This window comes from Mus caroli, unplaced genomic scaffold, assembly GCF_978045245.1.
Source record: "Mus caroli unplaced genomic scaffold, Mus_caroli_1 scaffold_1, whole genome shotgun sequence".
Taxonomy (NCBI): Eukaryota; Metazoa; Chordata; class Mammalia; order Rodentia; family Muridae; genus Mus; species Mus caroli.
This window is the reverse complement of record NW_028227256.1, coordinates 136,206,458-136,234,402: the sequence shown is the minus strand read 5'-3', so window position 1 is coordinate 136,234,402 and position 27,945 is coordinate 136,206,458. Positions and strand designations below refer to the sequence as shown.

General features: G+C 37.2%; 1 protein-coding gene across 2 annotated transcripts; it reads right to left on the bottom strand.

Annotated features, from left to right (window-relative positions):
- Positions 1 to 32: 32 nt before the first annotated feature.
- Positions 33 to 27,805, bottom strand: F13b (coagulation factor XIII B chain). Of its 2 annotated transcripts, none has more exons than XM_021159667.3 (12): positions 27,556 to 27,805; positions 25,404 to 25,604; positions 22,288 to 22,473; positions 21,491 to 21,667; positions 20,975 to 21,151; positions 18,593 to 18,772; positions 18,195 to 18,380; positions 16,599 to 16,781; positions 7,385 to 7,585; positions 6,517 to 6,699; positions 1,246 to 1,459; positions 33 to 428 (listed from the first exon to the last, which is right to left on the bottom strand). In XM_021159667.3, exons 1-12 carry the CDS (start codon positions 27,620 to 27,622, stop codon positions 374 to 376), a joined length of 2,010 nt encoding a protein of 669 aa, XP_021015326.1. In that variant the 5' UTR covers positions 27,623 to 27,805; the 3' UTR covers positions 33 to 373. The 2 variants fall into 2 exon arrangements, with proteins under 2 accessions (XP_021015326.1, XP_021015331.1); XM_021159672.3 differs by having other exon boundaries at positions 25,404 to 25,625; positions 27,556 to 27,645.
- Positions 27,806 to 27,945: the final 140 nt, after the last annotated feature.

Below are 27,945 nucleotides of genomic sequence, written 5' to 3'. Positions count from 1 at the left end.
TCTCTGATATTAATACAAATATTTAATTAAAATTAAAAGAAAATCTTAATTTTAATGAATATAATAAACACAAATGTGTTTTCCATACGTACTCAAGGAAACAATATAGTCTGACAGTGATCGATAGAAAACAGGGTGATTTGATGAATAAATCAAATTTAACGGGTGAAAGATAACAATAAAGATTAGATTAAATGTAAAATTAAGCAAACTAAAATAAGATACAATTTATCAATCAAAATTTATCAATCAAATTTGATAAATAAGGAAAGTATTGAGTACAATTTTATGCAAAAGTCAAGGCTCAGAACACTGAACTTAGTGGAGTCTTCCTAAAATTGTTTTATGCAAGATTCATATGTTAGAATATTCTTTATCTTTCTTCCATTTGTCTTCGGGTCCGTAATGCTTCCTGAAAGGACAGCCTCCTTGATGACAAAAGGAGAGAAAAAGAAGAGAATGTAAAAGAATGCTGATAATAATCCAGTAGCTATTACAGTTTTAGTCATTAAAAATTCATGTGAGCTATGTATTAAATAGGAACCAACAAGAACAAATAACCATGCTTAATAAACTACATTTCTGATTCCATTTGAAAAACATAATGTTTTTATTAATGTTGTTTACTATATTAATACCAGGTTTATATGTCCTTCAAATTATTTGCTTCCTCCATCCTCCATAGCTTGGAAAGGAGGGTCCTAGTACCAAAGCTTTTAATATTATACAAAAATCTCCTACTTCAATTTTATCATAATTAAGTGTAAGAAGTATTTCTAGGCAAGGATCCTAGGCATGTTTATAGAGCACATAGAATACATTTTAAAGGTTCTTATTGTGTAGGTCCAGGATTCATCATTCATCAACTGCAGCTGTACAGGTATTTCAAAAAATTTTGTTATATGTAAACTTAAGACAAGTTATAAATATGATAAATATGCTTTATTTCTTATTTCAAAAGTATGAGTTAAATTTTGAACATTTAAATATTATACATGCAAATGGATTTGTTCTCCAACTGTCAAAATGTCACAGATATCAAATGGTACACAGCAATTGGACTCCAGGAAACTCAAAAACTTCCAGTGTTTAGTTGAGTTTAATTAATATATGAAGAAAATATGATTTTTCTCTCTAACAGACATAAAAACAGAGTAGTGTAAAACACAAGATTATAGAATTTATAAAATAGTGAATCTCTTGAATAACATCTGACAAAAACAAATTTTCAGTACATTTTCTTACCTGTCTCTTGGAGTACACTTAGGGTATTTCAGCCTTCCCCTGTCACACTGCACCCGAAGTACAGACCCAGCAATAGATGTCTCACTTATATATGCATCTCTCTTACACATAAATTCAATATACTCTCCATGTAGAATGAGTGGTCTGTTATCAAAATTCCATTTCAGCTGTAAATAATTCTTATCCATTTCAACAAATGATAATGTGCAAGGCTCTGGACAAACATAAGAAATTAAGAAGAAAACTATATTGACATATCTTATACTAACAACACTTACAATGTTGTCTATATTGAATGACCTGAACATTCCAGAGAGAGGCAAGCATGTTAGAATTATTATTGAAATCAGAAATCATACTCGTTTCTAGTTCCAAAGGGAACCGGTGTGACATTCACGCCTATGGTACTTGTCAAAGATGACATGGATAGTTATAAACATTCATTAAAATTGCTTATTCATAAAATTTAAATAAAGTGCCTGAGAGATGACTTTATCTCTGAATGATACAGTGCTATCTAACATGTGTAAGCCCCTGTCCTGTGTTCAGTTCCCAGGAACCCCTAATACACATATTGTCCTCATTTGGTTCCTTGACTTAATTCATTTTCTGCAGCCAGTAGGACATATACTTTGCCACCGGATAATTTTTAATATGCATAGTTGACTGTAAACATATTTCTTATGTTTCATTTAATTTCAAAAAGGTCAGAATTCTGACACCATGAAAAGTTTGCATCATTTATAATATTCCTATAAGTATTATATATAATATGTGCAAGATAAACCACCAATTACTATTAAGGTGGCGATGTAGAAACAACCCAGATAGATTCCCAACACTAACGCAAATGCTCTGAGCTATCACAATCCAAAGCAGGTAACAGTTTTCTCTCTTTTAAATTTCCAGTTGAGGAGTATTATATTGGACTTAATTGAAAATTGGGTTTTATTGTAAATGCTAACCAATGAAAGTATTCATGTCTTCCTTCAGCTATGTATTAACGTAAAGCAGGACAAAAAACTAGCTACATATAATAATAGATAAGCATCTCTTATATTGCCCCATGATAAAAATAGAATTTTGAAGATTTTCAAGAATCAAAATATTTAACCAGGCGGTGGTAGTGCACACCATTAATCACAACACTCAGGAGGCAGATGCAGGCAGATCTCTATGAGTTCAAGGCCAGCCAGGTCTACAGAACTAGATAGAGCTACACAAAAGAAACCCTTTCTCGAATATACAACAAAATCAAAGTATTTTCAAAATGGAGTTACAGGTGTCTCATTGGCCTCCTGAATGACATAAGGCCAAGGAAATACCTCTGAAGTAGATTTAAATTTTCCAGAGTTGCTAATGTAGCATACCAACAATCATATATGTATATAGATACTTTTAAAGAATGTATTGAATATCTATAGATCAAATGCTATATGAGAGGCACTAAAGGCAATGCACTAAATAAGAATGATTGGAAAGAGTGCTTAGAATTTTCAGGCTCTCTCTTAAATATTAATTTAATGAGGTCAAATTGAGTTGTAGTTTAAATTAGTTTTGACGTGGAATAAAGTAGGAAACACCAATTACTAGATACTCATTCCATGAGTGATTTATTTAAAGCTCTGCTTGTATTGTTCATTGCCAAACATGAGTTTCCTTTGCTACCTGGAAGAGAATGACCTGAAAAAATATATGAAATACAGTAGGCAATTGCACTTAGCTGCCTGACCACAAAAGCCTACTATAACATGTGTCTTTAAAAAGCAAAGCACCCAGGTTTGCTGCTGCTTATGCTTCCAAAAAAGCCTGTGGTCTTGTCTGCTCACTCCACCTTTCAGTTTTAGAGTTATAAAAGAAGAATGCAAGTTAGAACTGAAGTCTTTCAAGATACACCCTGGCTTCTGTCCACTGTGAATACATCTCCAATCTTCCACTCTTACTGGGGTCTGAGTGCTTCCTCCAGAGAGATATTTTCTTAAAGATTTATTTATTTATTATATCTAAGTACATTGTAGCTGTCTTCAGACACTCCAGAAGAGGGCATCAGATCTCCTTACAGATAGTTATGAGCCACCATGTGGTTGCTGGGATTTGAATTTAGGACCTTCAGAAGAGCAACCAGTGCTCTTAACTGTTGAGCCATCTCTCTAGCCCCCAGAGTGATTTCTTAAAACAGTCTTGTTTTATAAAACATGAGGTTTTATTTAAATCTTATTCATAGATTTTCCGCATTCACCTATTACCAAGCTTATATCAGATCAAAAATTATACCAAGAACTAAAAGTAGTTTAAAAAAAAAAACTGTTCAAAACTAAGAATACACCAGGGCATCTGAGAACCACCTGGCAAGCCAATGAGTGAAGCAACTAGGAAAACTTTGTTTGGTAAGCATGTGTGTGCTGGGGTTTCTCTTGTGTCAAACTCACAGGTCTGAGAGCTGAAGGAGAGGCTGGAGTTGGTAACTTAGAGGGCTAGGAAGGTACCAAAGCAAGCTTGATCCTCTGCATTTATTTGTTTTGATGTATTCATATTTTGTGACTGTTGCACAAGGATGTGCTGTGCTAGTTCGGCTAAAAACTTCACTGCATATTTGGTATTTTTCACATATACCATTGTCATTCTAGGAGAAGATATAAAAATCAAAGTCTCCACAAAGAACCATAAAAAGCAAGCATCTTCCTTTTCAATTTTAATTGAATCAAACCCAACTATCGCAATCCTAACTTTAGCTAGATGATGTAGCAAGTATTCCATGGAATAAGATCACATAGAGGTAAGATTCTGAATTTGTTCACATATAACATTTAATACTCAGTATATCACTATATAAATAATGAGACCAACCTACCTAACAAAATGTACCAACTTGTGAAATTGTGACATTACTGTTATCAGGTAACTAACTGCACTGTTGTTAGATTTGAGGCCCATCCTACAGGCAAGAATACATGCCGAACACAATAAGCCTGCTCAAAAATCTATAGCAGTGAATATCTCATAGTTGCAAAGAGGAACTAAATACTGTTTGTTCTAACTAAATTGATATAGCATCAAGCTGCATTCTAAATATTTTATATTAAAATATAAATGCTACTCTCAGCCTAAATCAGCCCAGAAAGTCAAAGAACCCTATTTTTCCAGTGAATATTGATAACTAAAAACACTAATGCCTATGTGGTGTTGAGAATGGATAGATGAGTATTCAATGTTAAGTAAGTCATTTATACCACACCCTATAAGACTTAGACGACATTGCAGAAGAGGGTGCAGAAACAGTATAGCACCTCAAAAGTAGAGAAAAGAGCTGCAAAAATATTATCTCATAGGCAAGACACAGCTTTGCAATTACAAAGTCACAGCAGGTGCAGATGCCTGAACTGAATACGCAAGGAGTCCATCAACAACAGTGAGGACTGGGGGAGGAGGCTCTGTAATTCTGCCCCTCATGGGCAGATCCGTTTAAAGAGGAAGGAAATGATTTCTTTCCGTTGTGTACCGACTGATGATTCCACCAGGTTCCAGTGGATAGTTCCAATGTAAGGGCCACACAGATGGCCCTGGTTAAACTAAATGAGCCACCAAACTAAAAGTCATGAATCTGGGAAAGGGACTTGCAGGGATGAGAGGATGATAGGACTGGAAGGGAGATAAGAAACAGTGGGAGGGACAGGCTAGTCATAATACAGCATATACATGCATGAAACTGTCAAATCACACACACACACACACACACACACACACACACACACACACACAAAATATTGGTAACAATATCATCTCCAGGTCTTAAACTATGTGCAGAATTTGTGGGCACAGCAGACTAATGCAGGCTGTAGATAAAAGAAACAAATGGAAAGTGTCCTAAGGTCTTAGAGGAGAAATAAAAGAATGATCCACATCAGATCTCAGAAACAAAGGTGTGAAATAACCTCTGACAACAGTTAATGGAAAACAGAGGAAAGTATAAGCGAACTCATAGATGGTGAGATCATAAAACAAAAGAGCTAATTTATCCATAAGAAACTTAAGAGAAAAGAATATAAAACAGGTAGTATATCTATGAATGTGGTCAATATCAGCCACTGTGTGTGTGCTTTGAAATAAATCAACAATTGCTTCTAAAAAATACATGCAAAATGGAAATCCAGAGGGTTGAAAAAAATCAAAATATAGAAAACTTTCTACTGGATAAGCTAGCATCTCTCTCTCTCTCTCTCTCTCTCTCTCTCTCTCTCTCTCCCTCTCTCTCTCTCTCTCTCTCTCTCTCTCTCTCTCCCAAAATCCTACAAAACATGAATTAAAGACAAAAGGGTAGTGGGGGAGAAGCTGGTGGACCTGAGTGAGAGGAAGAAAGAATATGATAAAAATGCATTGTATGGAAAGAATGTAAATAAAAAATAAATTTCAAATGTTAGATCTATGAAGTGGGAAAGTGGGCCTCAAAACAGTTAAAAGAGCAAAGTATTTTTTTTGCTAAAGGAATTCTGTCTTTAAATTACGTAGGGAAGCCATCAATATTTTAACTGCTTTGATTTGTATGCATCTAAGAAAAACATATCACCATACAAAAAGAGTTGAAAGAATTAAAATGAGAAAATAATTTAAATGTACAGAGAATTCACAGTATGTCTCTTAGTAAATGATATTAAGACATATATCATTAACCCTTAGATTCTGAAATCCATTATAAAGTCATTCCTTTATGAAGTTATTCTTTTATGAAGTCATTCATTTATGATGTCATTTCTTTATGATGTCACTCCTTTATGAAGTGATTCCTTTACTCTCCAGGCCTCTGTGGCACTTGTACATTGTCTTCTTCCACATGGTGTATTAGTGTGCTGTGCCCTCTATTCCATGTGTAGTTTAAGGTCTGGAGATATTATTAGCATTATTTTTATCTGAAAATCTTTTTAAAATTTTTTAATGATTAATTCAGCTATTTGACAACTCCATACACGTACATAATATGTTCTAAGCACTCTATATTATACTATAGTTTTAGCCACACTGAATAATAATTTCTCTATGACATTATCTATTCATTTTAAAACCCAATATCAAATTCGTATGTAATGCACAGTTTGTACTTAATAAACACTTGAAGAGTAAATGGACTATAGTTATTTGTAATACAAAAAGAAGAAAACCAGAAGCCTGTGGTTAAATAGGAGCATCAATAAAACAAGTAAAGAAAGCCAAGTGTTATCTCAGTATGACCTCATCTCTCAATGGCATAGTGAAAGAGGGGTGTTTAGCAGCACATACCTAGACACGATGGTGGTGTAGTCCACACTCCATCTACACAATAGGCATTCTGGGAACCTTGTAGGAAATGATTATCAAAACACCGGTATTCTACTGAGGAGCCGTTTTCATAGGTGCGGGCTGCTGAACTAACAATATCTCCATTTCTTATCACTGGAGGAGATGCACACATCCCTTTAGATTCTGAAAAAGTGATTTTACAGAATATAACAATTGCTACAATGAACTTTCAGTTTTTGATGATTGCTACAGAAATAAAATGGAGATGTTTCACTGACTTAAAAGTATTAAGGCAATTAACTATTTCTCATATTGGATTAATTGACCAATAAATATTATACTATATAATGAATGATCATAGTTAGGATTTCATGTTGTAAAACCTGAATGCACATTGTCAACTAGCAAATTATTGACAATATTATTTAATATTTTCCCTTTCCCTTTTAGTCAAACCAAAGATGAAAATGTATAAACATTTATTTGCCCTAAAGCCTATATGCCTTCCATATGTATAATCTCTCCTTTCTCTTATTAAAAGAAACAGCCTGTAGATCTAGGGAATAGATAAAAATCTCTCACATTCTACCCTAAACCCTTTGTTAAGACAAAGAATCCCAGCAAATCCTGAGTAACCTGAAGCTTTAGAGGGCTTCTGCATGGGGAAAAATCAGCCTCTGACCGTCTGGGGTTATTTACAAAATCTGCCCATTTTCCCATCCCAATTACTCTTTCAGGGTAAATTGTCAGTATGACCCTCCTTTGTGAGCATGTATGCTGACTGGAAGCAGAGAACTGAATCCCTTCCGACTGTTATCAGAAGACTGCAGATACTAATTGAGCAGCATGTTTAACCTTATTCCTTTACCTTTTCTAACGCACATGGGGTATCTCACATCGCCTCTATTGCACTGAGCGGATATCTCAGACAGTGGGATTGATGGTGACAAGTTATATCCCTGTTTACACACAAAATCTATTAGGTCTCCATGTAAAATCTTGCCCTCATATTTCCACTTCAACTGTATGTTATTCCTGTTCATGTGATCCACATCAATAGTGCATGGCTCTGAAAAACAAAATGATCTTTTGAAGTCATCAATAATCTGACAAGTAAGCCAGGCAGTGGTGGCGCAAGTCTTTAATCCAAGCATTCGAGAGGTCTACAAAGTGAGTTCCAGGACAGTCAGGGATACACAGAGAAACCCTGTCTCAATAATAATAATAATAATAATAGTCTGACAAATATGTAATACATTTTTTCAATACATATTGTAGTAAGCACCACTTTTGATAACTTTTTCCCTAGGGTGTAGATGCTTTCAGGTAATATCTATGTTTACTAGTGATGATGCTGATGAGGAGTTTGGCCTCGGAGGTACTTATCTGGGAGCCCTTAGACAGGATTCAAGTTAAAGATGATTTGGGGTGAAGGTAACAGAGTTGCATCCTAAGGAGGGACAGAAATAAGAAAGAACATTTTCACATGTCCCTTTTACATCTGCAGGAGACAGAGACCATGCCACAGGAGAGGCATGGGCAGATCTCCTTTGTGAAGGCAACAGAGGGGAGAAGGAACTGGGCTTGCTTTCCCACCATAGCAGGGGCCTGTTACCTCTTTATCTAAAGGTTCAGGCCACATAACTTGCTCAATCTTCTCTTAAAGCACAGACCCATGACAATATAAATAGTAAAATATATACTTCATGATGTCTAAATTAATTAACTACATATTTCTTATTTTCATGATATTATGGATTTAAACCAAGTAGTTTTCAAAATCAAAATATTATTTCAAGTCATGAAACAGCAATGTTGAACATAATTTTTTTCAATTAACTAATGACCATGAAACAGACAGTGCACTAATTTAGAAATGTTTACAGAGAACCTGGCATTCATTACACACCTAGCCATAAGAACTCATGGAGCTTTTGCCCCGACAGAAGATCCCATGATGAATCATAAATAAAATAAATATACAAACTGTTGTGATTTGTGACCACCTTACAGCTGCACTGTAAGTTGGAGAACAGAAGAGGGATGTAGAGGAAGAGCTGCATTAAAGGCTGAAGGAAGGGAGTGTGCCCTTTTAAGTAAAATGATTCCAGTAAACCTAAATGAGAAGCACACTTGATAACAACAGTTTTTAAGGGCCAGGCGTGGTGGTGCACACCTTTAATCCCAGCACTTAGGAAGCAGAGGCAGGCGAATTTCTGAGTTCAAGGCCAGCCTGGTCTACAGAGTAAGTTCCAGGACAGCCAGGGCTACACAGAGGACACCCTGTCTCGAAACAAACAAACAAACAAACAAAAAAAAACAACAAAAAACAGCTTGAATCTTGTCTTTTTCTGTTATGAGGGAGCAATCAGTATAAAGGGTCGTCTGGAGATAAAATCATGGCGAAGAAAGCAGTATGGCTGAAGCATTATGAGAACGAGGAGATGGGCAGGGAGAAGCTAGAGAGACTCAAATCTGAATACTGACTTAGATGGAAAACTGTGCCCCTTACACAGTTGTTTGAACCTGCGGTGGAAGAATACTGAGTGGAACAGATAACAAGATGCTCATGCTCTGGCGTGGTACCCTGCCAACAAAAGTGACCTTTGCTCAGCGTATGCTTTGATTCATTACCGTCAGGTCAGAATGTGTTATGGCAATTGTTCCAGAAACAGGATGGAATTCCTTTAAATCTTGCTATACCTTAGGAAGTTGTTTCACTGGTATTTTAATGTAGACTCTGTCCTCAGACTATATTTCAGTTCAATAAAATATCAGACACATCGCCAAAAACCTAATATCAAAGCATTTATGACAACATAATAGTAACAGAGAGATTGTAGTTGACGATGTATTTGATTTGATGGATATAGCTTTCTCAAAATGACTTGAATTATAAAAACCACAAAGGCTAAAACACAAGGTGTCTGTGTTTTAAAACATTAAAAATAAAAATAAAATCAAGAAAAAATATTTCTAGTCTTATCTGATTCTTAAAGGTTAATATACATTCTGTTTCTATATCACACATGAAAGTAGAAAATGAAAACAAACCTGTACACATTAGAAAATTCAAAGCTGCCCAGGTTATACTTAAATAAAACAAAGTAAAATTATTGCAGTGATTAGGGTAAAAATTATATGATAATTAAAATAGACAAAATTGACAAAGCTTCAGAAAACTGGGAGTGTTATAAACCAAAAGTAAGCATCGGAAAAACAATTCGATAATTAAGAAAAAATTAAAATTTCAGATGTTTGGTCTAGAAATACCAAGTCAGGAACTCTAGGGAAAAAATTATGCAAAAATAAAAATAGGATAAAAATAAATGTAACTAACTTTTTAAAGAAAAAAATGAAATTTTAAAAACAAAACTACACTTCCGGTCCGACCAGCACTGGAATAGCTAGGGCACAGAGTCGGCTGACACCCGGCAGCTACCCAGGACACCTGCCACAGGATCTTAAGACTTCTGGTGAGTGGAACACAGCTTCTGCTCCAATCTAATCGCACGGAACCTGAGACTGCATTAGTTAGGGAAAGAGAAAACCGACCTGGGTAGGGGCACAAGCCCCTTCTGATGCGACCAGCACCGGGGTAGCTAGGGCGCAGAGTCGGCTGACACCCGCCAGCTACCCACAACACCCTCCACGGGATCTTAAGACTTCTGGTGAGTGGAACACAGCATCTGCTCCAATCTCTAAACAGAGACAACTATAACAACTAACTCCAGAGATTACCAGATGGCGAAAGGTAAACGAAATAATCTTACTAACAGAAACCAAGACCACACACCATCATCAGAACCCAGCACTCCCACTTCGCCCAGTCCAGGGCACCCCAAAACACCGGAAAAGCTAGACCCCGATCTAAAAGCATATCTAATGATGATGGTAGAGGACATCAAGAAGGACTTTAATAACACACTTAAAGAAATACAGGAGAACACTGCAAAACAAGTAGAAGACATTAAAGAGGAAGCACAAAAATCCCTTAAAGAATTGCAGGAGAACACTGCTAAACAGGTAGAAGACATTAAAGAGGAAGCACAAAAATGCCTTAAAGAATTTCAGGAAAACCAGACCAAACAGGTGATGGAATTGAATAAAACCATCCAAGACCTAAAAAGGGAAGTAGACACAATAAAGAAAACCCAAATTGAGGCAACACTGGAGATAGAAACTCTAGGAAAGAAATCTGGAACCATAGATGCGAACATCAGCACAGAATACAAGAGATGGAAGAGAGAATCTCAGGTGCAGAAGACTCCATTGAAAACATCGGCACAACAATCAAAGAAAATACAAAATCCAAAAAGATCCTAACTCAAAACATCCAGGAAATCCAGGACACAATGAATAGACCAAACCTACAGATAATAGGAGTAGATGAGAATGAAGATTTCCAACTCAAAGGACCGGCGAATATCTTCAACAAAATTATAGAAGAAAACTTCCCAAACCTAAAGAAAGAGATGCCCATGAACATAGAAGAAGCCTACAGAACTCCAAATAGACTGGACCAGAAAAGAAATTCCTTCCGACACATAATAATCAGAACAATAAATGCACTAAATAAAGATAGAATACTAAAAGCAGTAAGGGAAAAAGGTCAAGTAACATATAAAGGCAAGCCTATCAGAATTACACCAGATTTTTCACCAGAGACTATGAAAGCCAGAAGGGCCTGGACAGATGTTATACAGAAACTACGAGAACACAAATTACAGCCCAGGCTACTATACCCAACCAAACTCTCAATTACCATAGATGGAGAAACCAAAGTATTCCACGACAAAACCAAATTCACACATTATCTTTCCACGAATCCAGCCCTTCAAAGGAAAATAACAGAAAAAAACCAATACAAGGACAGAAACCACGTCCTAGAAAAAGCAAGAAGGTAATCCCTCAACAAACCTAAAAGAAGACTGCCAAAGAACAGAATGCCAACTCTAACAACAAAAATAAAAGGAAGCAACAATTACTTCTCCCTAATATCTCTTAATATCAATGGAATCAACTCCCCAATAAAAAGACATACACTAATAGACTGGATACACAAACAGGACCCAACATTTTCCTGCTTACAGGAAACTCATCTCAGAGAAAAAGATAGATACTACTTCAGAATGAAAGGCTGGAAAACAATTTTCCAAGTAAATAGTAGGAAGAAACAAGCTGGAGTAGCCATCCTAATATCTAATAAAATCGACTTCCAACCCAAAGTCATCAAAAAAGACAAGGAAGGGCACTTCATACTCATCAAAGGTAAAATGCTCCAAGAGGAGCTATCAATTCTGAATATCTATGCTCCAAATACAAGGGCAGCCACATTCATTAAAGATACTTTAGTAAAGCTCAAAGCACACATTGCACCTCACACAATAATAGTGGGAGACTTCAACACACCACTTTCACCAATGGACAGATCATGGACGCAGAAACTAAACAGAGACACAGTGAAACTAACAGAGGTTATGAAACAAATGGATCTGACAGATATATACATAACATTTTATCCTAAAACAAAAGGATATATCTTCTTCTCAGCACCTCACGATACCTTCTCCAAAATTGATCACATAATTGGTTACAAAACAAGCCTCAACATATACAAAAATATTGAAATTGTCCCATGCATCCTATCAGATCACCATGGACTAAGGCTGATCTTCAATAACAAAATAAATAATAGAAAGCCAACACAGACGTGGAAACTAAACAACACTCTACTCAATGATACCTTGGTCAAGGAAGGAATAAAGAAAGAAATTAAGGACTTTTTGGAGTTTAATGAAAATGAAGCCACAACATACCCAAACTTATGGAACACAATGAAAGCATTTCTAAGAGGAAAACTCAGAGCTCTGAGTGCCTCCAAAAAGAAACTAGACAGAGCACACATTAGCAGCTTGACAACACACCTAAGAGCTCTAGAACGAAAGGAAGCAAATTCACCCAAGAGGAAATAATCAAACTCAGGGGTGAAATCAACCAAGTGGAAACAAGAAGAATTATTCAAAGAATCAACTAATCGAGGAGATGGTTCTTTGAGAAAATCAACAAGATAGATAAACCCTTAGCCAGACTCACTAGAGGGCACAGGGAAAGTATTCTAATTAACAAAATCAGAAATGAAAACGGAGACATAACAACAGATCCTAAAGAAATCCAAAACACCATCAGATCCTTCTACAAAAGACTATACTCAACAAAACTGGAGAACCTGGATGAAATGGACAAGTTTCTAGACAGATACCAGGTACCAAAGTTAAATCAAGATCAGGTTAATGATCTAAACAGTCCCATATCCCCTAAAGAAATAGAAGCAGTCACTAATAGTCTCCCAACCAAAAAAAACACAGGACCAGATGGGTTTAGTGCAGAGTTCTATCAGACCTTCAAAGAAGATCTAATCCCAGTTCTTCACAAACTATTCCACAAAATAGAAACAGAAGGTACTCTACCCAACTGATTCTATAAAGCCACAATTACTCTGATACCTAAACCACAAAAAGACCCAACAAAGATAGAGAACTTCAAAACAATTTCCCTTATGAAAATCAATGCAAAAATCCTCAATAAAGTTCTGGCTAACCTAATCCAAGAACACATCAAAACAATTATCCATCCTGACCAAGTAGGTTTCATCCCAGGGATGCAAGGATGGTTCAATATATGGAAATCCATCAATGTAATCCATTATATAAACAAACTAAAAGACAAAACATGATCATCTCGTTAGATACTGAGAAAGCCTTTGACAAAATCCAACACCCTTTCATGATAAGTCTTGGAAAGAACAGGAATGAAAGGCCCATACCTAAACATGATAAAAGCAATCTACAGCAAACCAGTAGCCAACATCAAGGTAAATGGTGAGAAGTGGAAGAAATCCCACTAAAATCAGGGACTAGACAAGGCTGTCCACTCTCTACCTACCTATTCAACATTGTACTTGAAGTCCTAGCCAGAGCAATTAGACAACAAAAGGAGATCAAGGAGATACAAATTGGAAAAGAAGAATTCAAAATATCACACTTTGCAGATGGTATGATAGTATATATAAGTGACCCTAAAAACTCCACCAGAGAACTCCTAAGCCTGATAAACAGCTTCAATGAAGTAGCTGGATATAAAATTAACTCAAGCAAGTCAATGGCCTTTCTGTATACAAAGGATAAACAGGCTGAGAAGGAAATTAGGGAAACAACACCCTTCTCAATAGTCACAAACAATATAAAATACCTTGGTGTGACTCTAACTAAGGAAGTGAAAGATCTGTATGACAAGAACTTCAAGTCTCTGAAGAAAGAAATTAAAGAAGATCTCAGAAGATGGAAAGACCTCCCATGCTCATGGATTGGCAGGATCAACATTGTAAAAATGGCTATCTTACCAAAAGCAATCTACAGATTCAATGCAATCCCCACCAAAATTCCAACTCAATTCTTCAAGGAATTAGAAAGGGCAATCTGCAAATTCATCTGGAACAACAAAAAACCTAGGATAGCAAAAACTCTTCTCAAGGATAAAAGATCCTCTGGTGGAATCACCATGCCTGACCTAAAGCTGTACTACAGAGCAATTGTGATAAAAACTGCATGGTACTGGTATAACGACAGACAAGTAGAACAATGGAACAGAATTGAAGACCCTGAGATGAACCCACACACCTATGGTCACTTAATCTTCGACAAGGGAGCTAAAACCACCCAGTGGAAAAAAGACAGCATTTTCAACAAATGGTGCTGGCACAACTGGCGGTTATCATGTAGAAGAATGCCAATTGATCCATTCATATCTCCTTGTACTAAGGTCAAATCTAAGTGGATTAAGGAACTCCACATAAAACCAGAGACGCTGAAACTTATAGAGGATAAAGTAGGGAAAAGCCTCGAAGATATGGGTACAGGGGAAAATTTCCTGAATAGAACAGCAAAGGCTTGTGCTGTAAGATCGAGAATCGATAAATGGGACCTCATAAAGTTGCAAAGCTTCTGCAAGGCAAAAGACACTGTCAATAAGACAAAAAGACCACCAACAGATTGGGAAAGGATCTTTACCCATCCTAAATCAGATAGGGGACTAATATCCAATATATATAAAGAACTCAAGAAGGTGGACTCCAGAAAATCAAGTAACCCCATTAAAAAATGGGGCTCAGAACTGAACAAAGAATTCTCACCTGAAGAATACCAAATGGCAGAGAAGCACCTGAAAAAATGTTCAACATCCTTAATCATCAGGGAAATGCAAATCAAAACAACCCTGAGATTCCACCTCACACCAGTCAGAATGGCTAAGATCAAAAATTCAGGTGACAGCAGATGCTGGCGAGGATGTGGAGAAAGAGGAACACTCCTTCATTGTTGGTGGGATTGCAAGCTTGTGCAACCACTCTGGAAATCAGTTTGGCGGTTCCTCAGAAAATTGGACATAATACTACCAGAGGATCCAGCAATACCTCTCCTGGGCATATATCCAGAAGATGTTCCAACCGGTAAGAAGGACACATGCTCCACTATGTTCATAGCAGCCTTATTTATAATAGCCAGAAGCTGGAAAGAACCCCGATGCCCCTCAACAGAGGAATGGATACAGAAAATGTGGTACATTTACATAATGGAGTACTACTCAGCTATTAAAATGAATGAATTTATGAAATTCCTAGCCAAATGGATGGACCTGGAGGGCATCATCCTGAGTGAGGTAACACAATCACAAAGGAACTCACACAATATGTACTCACTGATAAGTGGATATTAGCCCAAAAACTTAGGATACCCAAGATATAAGATACAATTTGTTAAACGCATGTAACTCAAGAAGAACGAAGACCAAAGTGTACACACTTTGCCCCTTCTTAGAATTGGGAACAAAACACCCATGGAAAGAGTTACAGAGATAAAGTTTGGAGCTATAAGGAAAGGATGGACCATCTATAGACTGCCATATCCAGGGATCCATCCCATAATCAGCTTCCAAACGCTGACACCATTGCATATACTAGCAAGATTTTGCTGAAAGGACCCAGATATAGCTGTCTCTTGCGAAACAATGCAGGGGCCTAGCAAACACAGAAGTGGATGCGCACAGTCAGCTATTGGATGGGTCACAGGGCTCCCAGTGGAGAAGCTAGAGAAAGTACCCAAGGAGCTAAAGGGAACTGCAACCCTATAGGTGGAACAACATTATGAACTAACCAGTACCCCAGAGCTCTTGACTCTAGCTGCATATGTATCAAAAGATGGCCTAGTAGGTCATCACTGGAAAGAGAGGCCCATAGGACTTGCAAACTTTATATGGCCCAGTACAGGGGAATGCCAGGGCCAAAATGTGGGAATGGGTGTGTAGGGTAGTGGGAGGGGAGTGTATTGGGGACTTTTTGGATAGCATTGGAAATGTAAATAAGGAAAATACCTAATAAAAAAATGGGAAAAAAAAACAAAATTACTTTGTTACAAAATGTATTAATTATTATATAAAATGTCAAACATTAAATATGTCAATGAAATGATTTTTTGAATTGATTATGGTATACAAACACTATGGAATACTATGCAAACATGAAAACATCAAACCTAAAATATAAAATGTAGATTTATACAATATTTTAATTGGAGAAAAATGTCCCCCACGCAATATACAGCACATTTGCATTGTGTTCATGCTTGTGCATGACACTATTGTGGTGTGTAATGATCTAAGTTATCAAAGATAGTTCAAAAAATGTTATGAGATGTAACAAAGGTGACCATTTGGTGCAGAAGAAACTGGGACAAAGTCATTAGCAATCTTCATTGCAAGCTAAAGTAGTGAATACTACAGAGGAAACTTGCATCTAGGCACAACACTGCACACAAAGGAACAGATTAAATACTCATAATGTCATTGGATTGTCCACTATGTCTAAAATTATCCAATTATATTATACGTATATTTTTTCACAATAAAATTAACAGCAAAAAAAAAAAAATCTAGATCTATACTAGGATGTAACAGGTCTCCTAATTAAATCAGAGAAAAATGTATACATGTATACATGTATAAATTCAATAATGTGTTCTCTTTCTTACCCAAGCAGACAGGTGGAGATGACCACACTCCTTGTTCACAGCGAGATGTTTCCGATCCCTTCAATAAGTAATACTCATTGCATCTGTACTCCACAGAAGATCCTGTTGTGTAACTTGCCAGTAACCCATCAACAACCACACCATTTGCTATGTCAGGAGGAGGCTTACAATTCTCAATATTTTCTAAGAAAGGGGATTGTTTAGAAATTTAATAAACCTACAACAATACAATGATACAGCTATCCAAAACATGGTATCTCAACATTTGTACTATCACTTGTGACAATTGTTTCTACGTTAATCAAAATTGAAGTTTTCAGCTTAAGTATTTTTTTAATGTATCTTGTTGTTAATCAAGAACAAATTTGTGTATGTTTCTTCTTTTCTTCATGATAAAGCCAACAGTGATAAAGAGGTTCTCTTTTTTGGATTTTTTTTTATTGTATATTTTCTTTGTTTACATTTCAAATGTTGTCTCCTCCCACCCCAAAAAACCCTATCTCCCTCCCCTCCCCATGTTTCTATGAGGGTGCTCACCCACCCACCCATTTTCCCCTCCCCACCTTGGCATTCCCCTATCAAGCCTTCACAGGACCAAGGACCTCTCCTCCCATTGATGCCCTACAAAGCCATCCTCTGGTACATATTCAACTGGAACCATGGGTCCCTCCATGTGTACTCTTTGGTTGGTGGTTTAGACCCTGGAAGCTCTAGTAGGTTGATACTGTTGTTCTTCCTATGGGGTTGCAAACCCCTTCAGCTCCATAAGGAGGTTCTTAAATGACTAAAATGATTCCAAAAATCATGGTCCAGCCTAGCATTGTACTGGGCCTTACCCATTCCTATCTTCTTCCTTCTCTGTTCTTTTCATCTCTATTCTCAATTAACACATGGATGAAAAAATATATTCTCTCCCATGTTTTCTTCCCCAGTTAATTTATTTAAGCTCTTTTGTTAGCTTTTTTTCTTTTCTCATGTAATAAATATCTTAGATAAGCATGCGTGGGGAACTTTTTTTCCCATATCTAATCAAAACAAAAAATGAAAAAGATTGTAGGAAGGTTGGCAACCAGGAGTGAGTAGAGCTCAAGATGCCCTTCAGTAAAATATAACATGAAGGGTGCCTCTCAGCTGTAAGGCGCAGAAGGGTGAGAGTCAAGATTCCAATCAGCAGGATTTCCCTGAGGTTTATGAGAGTGTGTCCTTTACTGACTATAGTACATTGGGGAGGGGAAACAGATTATACTCATGGCCATCCACTAGCCAAGCATCCCTCTGCTTGCTTCTTTAATAAAACACATCTCACAGAAGTGTGGTCTCTAAAAGTTAGCATGAGGTTAACAAAACCTACATGCCACTCTAGAACTAATGATGCTTTTGATTTTTTTAAATGAGTTTTTGAATAATGTTTTTGATTCTGAATTATTAGTTTGCCCTAAATTCTATAGATGCATCTACATACTCAAAAATTGACACAGTGGATCCAGTATCTATGAGTCTCTAAATTTTGCAAGCATTAGTGTCTGCCCATGAATAGACAGACTGAAAACATGCGAACAGTATCTTAGGCTTAAATGTTAGAAACAGCCCACCTACCAACACACTCAGGGGGCAGTGTCCATCGGCCACGATTGCAAGTTATTGTACTTGATCCTCTGAGACTGTAGCCCCCTCCACACCTGTATGTCACTTTATCCCCACTGTAGTAAATCTCAGAGTGTGGGTGTGCAACACCATTCTCAACAGAGGGTGGTTGTTCGCAGGCTACCTTCTCCTTTTCTTCTGTAAAGGTACAATTAAAGAAAGAAATCAACCATAAGCATTTTAGGAGAGGCTTATTCAAGATAATAAAGTAGGGAGAGTAGTAGCATGGGAGGATTGTGAATGAGAGCAAGGACAGCAATAAACATGTCTGGAAATGTCACAATAAAATTCACTATTAAAAACACAAATTAAAATATTAATGAAAGCTAACTTAAAAATATTTTACCAACCAATACATTTTGGAGGTTCTGTCCACTTCCCATTTTCACAGAGCAATTCTTCTGAACCCTGAATCACAAAATTAAGTTCACATTCTATATGCACTCTTTCTCCATGACGGTAAGTTGTTGAATGTGGTTGAATCTTAGAATTTAGAGGCACAGGTGGAGGAGGACACCGATTTCTTCTTCCTTATGTTAGAAAGAAAAAACAAAAGCCCACCAGCCTATTTAGTCATAGAATATTTTTTTAAAAAAATGATAAAAGTTCATTAAAGATATTTATAGGGTTAAGCACCATCGAAAATATGGCAGACAGACTGCAGAAACATCTGTGCCTGACTACTCTATATAACATCCCTCTCCATGAGTGAGACCTGGCAATTGTTTCTTAAGGAAAAATGATAAATTAGCATGTGGTTACATTACATGATGAGTCACATAAATTCAAAATGCCATTCTCACTGGAAGACTCTCTCCCATCTGGCTTTGAAGAATCAACCTGCTATGCTGTGGAAGTTCAAATGAAGGAGGTCAGAAGGCAAGGGTTAGAGAGCTACCTCGGCCAAAAGCCACAAGTACTGGCTCAGCAGCCTGCAGAGCACAAAAAAAAACTGCCAACACCCACAATGTATGTGAAATATTACTACCAGGCCAAACATTCAAGCTGGCACTGACAACAGCCAAACTGGAGCCATGCCACACCCTTGATGTATAGAACCAGTAAAGCGATAATCTTGGGCCATTTTGAGTAGTTTACAGTTGCCTTCTTCTTTAGCCTAAATTCCTTACATAGTATAGATAAAGAAGCTAAAACTGTTCTCTTCCAATATTACAGCTCCAACTTACTTTTCTGTGGTCAACTACCTCTCCAATCCCCTTTACGATGACATTTATTATATTAGGGTTCAAATAAATAACTTCAGATAAGAGCCACTCCTCCAGATCTTTAGTCACCTATGTAATTATTTTGCCACATAAGTAAGTTTATTATGCTGTCTCTAGGATTAGGATGAGGATATCTGGAGTTGGGAAGTATATTGTTCAACATACTGCTACACACAAAAACTATTAATTATAAAATTACAGGCATGTGGCCACGCTAACTTGGAGGGGGTTTAGAACAGTCAGTAAGTTGTCATACTACTGATAGCTTGCTAGTGACCCCTCCTCCCATGCTGTTATTACAAGTCTATTTGGCTCAACTAGAAAGTTGGTAAACCTTCAAAGCCATCACTCACTGCTTACAGAGTTCTGATAGGTACAGACACTGTCATCCAGGTCCTGTCCAAACATCTTTCCTTCCCACTGCCATCTATTTCAATTCTGCTTTTCTCTTTTACTTCCATGTCATTGGCCTGCCTGTCAAAAATAGCATTGTTTCCTCTATTACAGCAAAAATAATGGTTATCACAACTTCCGCCTCTCATCCCCCAAAAAATCCCCAGATTTCCATTTAGTTTTCAGACTCAGTTCAAATATTATCTGTCATGTCTATGAATATGGAAGTGGGAGTTTTCTCACACTATACTAATCAAAATCTGGAATGTTTACTCACACATTTGTCCTTGAGAGTTTCCTCTGCCACATGAGACATCTCTATGCTGTGATTTGGCATCTTCAGCATATAGTCATGGCTCCCTTTTGAACACAGCCAGTGCTAGAAATCCAACCTTACCTATTACATGCCTGGACTGTGCTTACTACCTGGCTGACCTCATTTTCCATTTCCCCTTCAGGTTAGGAGTCTGCCGTGTATGCTTCTCACTCCGTAATTTGGAAGATGTACTTTTCACATCAAGAAATATATGGCCAATTAAGAAAGTGTCTCATCCAGATAGATTGAAAATGTATACAGGGGTTTTAAAATATTAAACATAGGGTTATAGAGGTGGTGAGATTGATAAAATTGCTTGCCTTGTAAACAGGGACACCTAACTACAATCTATAGCATCGCTGTAAAAGCCAGACGCAGTGGCAGGTGCCTGTAATCTAGCACTTGGGAGGTAGGATGGAGGTAATCTGATGCTCATTAAATAAGCAGACCAATTCAATAAGCTCTGGTTCAATGAGAAGATGTCTGTCAAAAACTAAGGAGAGGAACTGAGGGCAACACCTGGCATGAACCTCTAGCATCCACATGTACAGGTGTTCATGCACCCACACGAACATATGCACATACTACATACATATATACTCAGATATATGCATGTTAAACATAACAGATAATACTATACAAATGCATACGAAATGAAGCTCAGTTTCTTCAGAGAGAATAATTCATTGAGTTGATATATAACAAGTAAAATAGTTCTGGAATTAGAATTAGATATGATCATTTAGAGATCATGGAGAACAAAGCTATTTTTTAAGCATGAAATTTTTAACACTTACCTTCACATATGGGAGATTCTGGATACCAGCCAAAGTTATAGCACTGAATTAAATCAGATCCACTTAGATAATAATTTTCATGACAGAAAAATTGAACTACATCTCCTTCTTCATATGTTTGCTTTACAGGATGAAAATAGCCATTTTCTATTAATCTCAAAGAAGAGCACATTAATTCTAAAAATGAAGAAATAGATAAAAATAAGGAAACATTTAATTTTTTTCTAGTAGAACAATTCACTACATATAATCCATACTTGGAATAGATATTAAAACATTTACTATGTTGTTCTATAAACTTACTAATATATTTTGTCTTGCTAAATACCAGCAGTTCTAATTGAATTTAATTCCAAATAGCTAAAATGAGATTCTTCTAGATTCTTCTTAGAGAGCTTAAAATGACAAAAGTCTACTGTTAACTAAATTCCAACCAAAAGCAAAACTAAGAGACACGGAATGTTACTGGCAGAGCAATCTATATGCCATGAACCTCTGCAGTGAGAAAGTTCTTACTGTTGCACTGTGGCGTGAGGGACCAGCCATTAGCCTGGCACTCTGCTTCCCCAGTCTGCTTCCCTGCAGCGGTGTAGTAGCCTGCAGTGCATGTGTAACCCACAATGTCCTTCACTTTGAATGTTCTCTGCGTCGTGGAATAATTTCCATGTTCCAGCTCAGGGGCCAAACATGTCTCTGAAAAAGTTAAACATTCATTTTATGAACATTGATAAGCTTTGCCAAGGCCCTAGACTATTAGAAAGGAGTCACAAAATATATCCCATTGAGTGTTTATTATAATATAGCAGTTGGCAAAATGCGACAGTTGTAAAATTGAAGGGACCACTTTGCTTTTACGTCTGTGGCTTCATTGCCATAGTTCTCTATTAGTCTTCTACTTTGAAATATTGGCCCATTGTACTTGATCAAAGGCCTCATTTCAAATGAAGTCTTATGATGTAATACTTTTATTAAGTGTCATCAGTGTATTTGTAGAATTTAAACAACTTACACCGATACACAGTCTAACAATAAAGAAAATACTTGCATAAATTGCGCAGAAAAGCCTAGTAAGGTTATCTCACTTTGAGCACTTTAGCTCTTTCTAGTTAGTCCAAAGTAAGATATGATGAGGCAGGGGACTTGCTAAGTTGAGAACCCACAGATTAAGAAAACACAAGCCTTTTAAAAACAGCCAAAGACTGTCATCTTCTCACACAGGAGAGACTTAGTAGAAAATAAATTATACAAAATAAAACTGCCTGTCAAGCATTAACCTCATCGCTGACTACACTGCTTCATTCCTGTGTGTATACCTTGTTCTTTCCTGCAGGACGGTTGAGAAGACCACCCTTCAGAAAGACAATGGACCACCTCCTCATCCTTTCCCCCAGTGGTTTTGTATCCTGAAGTGCAACTGTAGCGCATCCTCTCTTGAAGTTTGTACAGTACTTTGTCATTGGAGACGTAGCCATTCCTTAGGTCAGGCTTCAGACATTTTTCTGTGTTGTAAAAGTAAATGTGCTTTGTTTCATGATGAAATTACAATGTCTATCTGTTTCATAATAAAATTCACATTATGTACTTCACTAACCTGTTTTTGCATCTACAAATTTTAGTTTCCTTAGACACTCCTACCCTTCCCACATCTTTTAGCTTTTCACTTGTTGCCAGTAATCACAAAAAAGCCAATTTTTATCCTATTGACATATTATTCCATTGTTTTATAATGTAATCAAAGACATCATTAACAGATCATTAAATAATGCTAAAGTAACTTACTGTAAAATCTTCATTCATTCATTATTCTAGAAAATATTTTGGGATCCAAGAGTCAGTGTATATGGACATGTATAAGCGCCTGAAACCCTTGGAGTCTACAATCAACTTTTTGATAAATATGTGCAACAGTAAGGTACCCATAAGAAAATAACCTTCACATTATAATTCTTATAAGCTATATTATTGGAAGTTTTTGAGAAAGCAATCTAGAAGGGTTTAGAAATTTGCCCAATGTGTTTATATTATCACAAAAACATTTAGTACTAGCTGTGTGGCACTCTTATGTCAAAGTCCCTACTTCATTTTGTGCATAAGAAACAGACTAAAAAAGTGTACAGAAGAGCCAGGAATAGTGGCACACACCTTTAATCCCAGCACTCAGGAGCCAGAGGCAGGTGGATTTCTGAGTTTGAGGCCAGCCTGGTCTACAAAGTGAGTTCCAGGACAGCCAGGGCTATACAGAGAAACCCTGTCTCAAAAAAACAAAACAAAACAAAACAAACAAAGAAAGAAAGAAGTGTACAGAATTCCCAAGATTCAATCCATAGAACTCAAGGTTAACAAACCAAAGGGCCCAAGTGAAGATGCCTAATCCTACTTGGGAGGAAGAAGAAAGAAGAAAGCAATCACATGATGGGAGAGGGATGGAGGGACTTAGGTGGGAAAGGGAGTAGGGAGCAGAAAAGGGGGACATAATCAGGTATTGGTGGGGGGAAAATAGGACTGAAGTCCTGAGGGCCAGCAGAAAGAATTGAAACAGGCAACCTCAGGAGACAAGGAGGTGGGGTGGCCCTCTAGAATGTACCAGAGAACTGAGAGGTCTGAGACTTTCTCAAAGGAAGTCCCTACTTCATTTTGTGCATAAGAAACATAGATGAAATGCTCTACAGTGGGGAGAGGGAACTTTTAGAGTTCACCTCCAGCAGAAAGACAGGGCATCAAGTGGAGGGATGGGGTTGCCATCCCACAGTCAAAAACTCTGACCCAGAAATGTTCCCATCTGAAAGAACTGCAGGGGCAAAAATGGAGAAGAGCCTGAGGAAAAGGGGGTCCAGTAACAGACTCAAATTGAGATCCATCTCAGGGGGAGGCCCCAGGAGCTGACACTATTACTGAGGCTATGGTGTGCTTACAAACAGGGGCCTATCATGACTATTCTCTGAAAGACCCAACAAGCAGCTGAAAGAGTCAAATGCAGATACTTACCCAACCAATGGACAGAAGCCAGGGACCCCTGTGGTTGAATTAGGGGAAAGCTGGAAGAAGCTGAGGAGGAAGGCAACCCCATAGGAAGACCAGCAATCTCAACTAACCTGGACTCCCCCGAGATCTCTCAGACACTGAGACACCAACCAGGCTGTATACAGCAGCTGATATGAGGCCCCCAACACATGTACAGCAGAGAACTGCTGGGTCTGGACTCAATCAGAGAAGATGCATCTAACCCTCAAGAGACTTGGGGCTCCAGGGAGGTCTAGTGGGGTGAGGAGGAAATGGTGACATCGTCTTGGAAACCGTGGTGAGCAGAGGAAGTATGGGATGTGGAACAAAGAGTAGACCAGGAGAGGGATAAAGTCTGGACTATTAAAAAAATAATAAGAATAAAGAATAAAAAAAAGAAGAAGAAAAGAAACAGGCTAGGAATTTTCATGTCACTTTCACAAGGATGGAGATGAGACCACACGCTCCAGAGATTCTGTCTTAACGATTATGCTCCCGTGTCAATTTCTGCAATTTTCTGTCTCTTAAGATAATAAATTCAAGGAACATGACTTCTTTCTATGATGTTATAATGACATTTATAACTCTGTTATAAAATACTCTGGTCTGTCCTGAAATCACAGAATGCATGGCTATCTTATGCAGTTCTGTTTACTAGGTATATAAACCACAGCTACCACCATACCAAGGACTTAATAGAAGCCCCTTACTCTAGAAAACAGGGATTCAGGGGACTCAAGACACTTCACCTAAGTAGAGGGAAGCCAGCAATAACGTAACATGTGACACAGGAAGCAAAGCAATGAGCCAAGCTACAGGTACAAACCTGCAGCTTTCAGTGGGTAGGAGAAATAAAAGTGGCCACACAAATGAGTGACAAATATACACAAATAAACATTAGGAAGGCTCATTCTGGAGAAAAAAAAAAAAGAATCTCTTATTCTGGCTTCCTAGTAAAGATTATGAATATGATATGTTCCGCCTATCTTAAAGTAGCTCAGATGTACATTTTTAGCGACTTAGGTGTACTTTTTTGTTTGTTTGTTTTTGTTTTGTTTTTTGAGACAGGGTTTTCTGTATAGCCCCCTGGCTGTCCTGGAACTCACTTTGTAGACCACACTGGCCTCGAACTCAGAAATCCACCTGCCTCTGCCTCCCAAGTGCTGGGATTAAAGGCGTGCACCACCACCACCCGGCTTAGGTGTACATTTTTGGTATTTCTTCCCAAGTGCTTTTAAAACCAAATAAAACGACTTATTGGTAATAGCAGCTCATTTACAGAATTTTATGTAGGGTATTTTATAGCAGTACTTTTCTTGTTATATATGTATATAAAGTTTAATCAGTGATCATATTTAATATAAATAAACATTCTTTTCTCAGAAAGGAGTGTGTAATAGCCGCGAGCTGATAGCACGCACTGACTTACTGTAGCACCTTGGTTTTGGAGACCAGCCTTCTGCTGTGCACCTGATTTGCTCTTCTTGCTTCCCACTTTCAGTTGCATAGCCAGCCAAACAGAAGAATGATAGTTTTTTGTCTACGCTCATGGGGAAGTAAAAGCTTTTAAATGTATAATAATATTGGGCAATCCTTCCATTTTCCACGGTAGGAAAATCACACTGTTTCTCTGAAATGAGGAAAACTCAAGCTGAAAACAGAAAAACATTCAAAAACCCATAAAACTCATGAGGAAACAGCATTTCTAAAGGGTTGAGGGGGTTTTGTTGCTTTTTTGGTTTTGGTTTTGGTTTTGGTTTTGTTTGTTTTTGTTTTTTGTTTCGGCAGATCTTTCAGTTTGCACTTACTTTCATAACCTAAGTTTAGAAGTGATACTGTCTCAGTCTAAATATCTAATATCATGCCCACTGCTCTTTATATATGCTGGCAATTCAGAACAGCTGTGTTACTCAGAGTAACTGACCGGTGACTTCTTGGAAGCTTGTCCTTGCTTTGTAGAACACTCTCATAGATACACCACGTCATCCCACATGCAATTTTAACACTTCTGAAAGCTACACTGGTAAGAGTAAAAATAAAAATGAATGCTTATTTTGTTTTAATAATAGGGTTTATTTAATCTAATATGTTAACATGTTCTATATTCTTTGTTCACACTTTTTAAATCCAGCAGGCCTTCCATTCACAGATCAGCTCTGCTTGGATCAACGGTTTCAGTGCTCAGTAACCATGCAGTTGATACTCTGTATTGGCAAGGAGTTGACTCCAAGGCTCCCCATAGATGCCAAAACCCATGGATGATCAAATCTTTTACATTCAGTGATTAAATTTTTGCATATAGCTTACACACCTCCACTAGTTTAGACTAGTGGTTCACAAACTTCCTAATACTGTGACCCTTTCATACATACAGTTAATGTTGTTATGATCCCTTTACCATAAAATTATTTTGTTACTTCCTAAGTATAGTTTTGCTACTGTCGTGAATCATAATGTAAATATTTGATATACAGGAGATCCGATACATGACTCCAAAGGGGTCATAGCTCACAGGTTGTGAACCACTAGCTTAGACAATCTTCCAATAGAGTGGGCTTGATAGAAGCCTATAATTTCAAATCATCCTCAAATGCGTAATAAAGAATGAAAGAACCTAGTTGCATATAAGCCATGTGACTTGTTTGAGGAGGCAAAGTGTCCCATGGTAAAGAAGTCAGAATGGTTACCTCCATGTTCTGCTGCCTTAGAAAGAAAATAATGATAACGTCAGCCAGAGCTGAGAAAAACAAGACAAAATTATAGTCACCACACCATTATCAGCATCTAGTGAAACACACACAGTCAAGTTCCCAAACACTCTAGTATTTCCCATGCATAATCACATGTTTACCATGGGAAGACCCAAAGTAGCTGCTATGGAGAACAGTAATGGCCGCAAGGGCCACTGCTCTGGAAAGAAGAGACACCAACCAATGCGCATACTGTCCTGGCTGATACATCAAATCTGTAGTGTTGATATCTCTGAACAATTTGATTTATAGCATTATTTTGACAGACTCATATCTGTACCCTCTCACTCTCTCCCAATATTCCTGTTTCTATAATCAACAATATTGGCATCAAAATAATCACTATGTAATAACTCCAAAGAAAATAGAATCATGAGGAGAAACCTTGCTAGTGGTTTTGTTCTTTTTCAAATTTCCCACATTATATTCTCTCCTCTTAAAAAGAGGAGAGAACTAAACTTATGCAAGTGTTACTATTATGTATAGAGCCTTGCCTAAAATTATAATTAAGGCAAATATGTGACTTTCAAGTTGACCAGATTAAAAGCATTATCAGCATTAATTTGGCTAAAAACTAATAAACCAGAAAACACTTTAAAGTAATTAGATCCTGGCTCCCCGTGCTCCCAAATCTAGAGAAATAAAGGATTCCAAAGAAACATTATCAAGATGTTTAAACAAGTTACTTTCATGTAAAGCATGCATTACAAAACTGGCATGGGAAAGTGAAATATTAGGTCAAAATTCAAGAATTAAGACACTTAGATGACATTTAGACTCTCTGTTCTCTATATGTATTTTAGAGAATAAAGAGTAATAAAAGAATTTTACCTTCTGCATAGAGTTCTCCTGAGAGGATTAATAAAAGAATAAATGGCAAGTGTCTCAGCAGCATCATCAGTGTGTCTCATGTAGATTTTTACAGCTCTAAAGCACCCAGGATCTCATTACTAAATACCCAATACTTCTCTTGACAAAACAAGTTAATAATTACAATGTCTGTCTAAGTACCTTTGGAACAAGGTAACATTTTACTTAAACTAGTCTCAAATAATTGAAAATATTATGCCAGTATTAGCTGGCAATACTTTTCTGAGTTTAATAAGAACATATGAGGCAACGTAGGCAAAAAAAAAATGACAGCAGCATAAATAATGAATGGAGGCCAAATTCGGAAGGGTATATTTCAAATCAGAGTCACAACTATTTATTCCTAGGGCA

Coding starts and splice junctions, on each gene's coding strand:
- F13b (XM_021159667.3), bottom strand. CDS start 27,622: ATGATGCTGCTGAGACACTTGCCATTTATTCTTTTATTAATCCTCTCA. Junction 21,668..22,287: donor GTCCTGCAGGAAAGAACAAG/GTATACACACAG, acceptor TAACTTTTTCAG/AGACATGTTTGGCCCCTGAG. Junction 16,782..18,194: donor ACTGCCCCCTGAGTGTGTTG/GTAGGTGGGCTG, acceptor CCCCTTTCTTAG/AAAATATTGAGAATTGTAAG.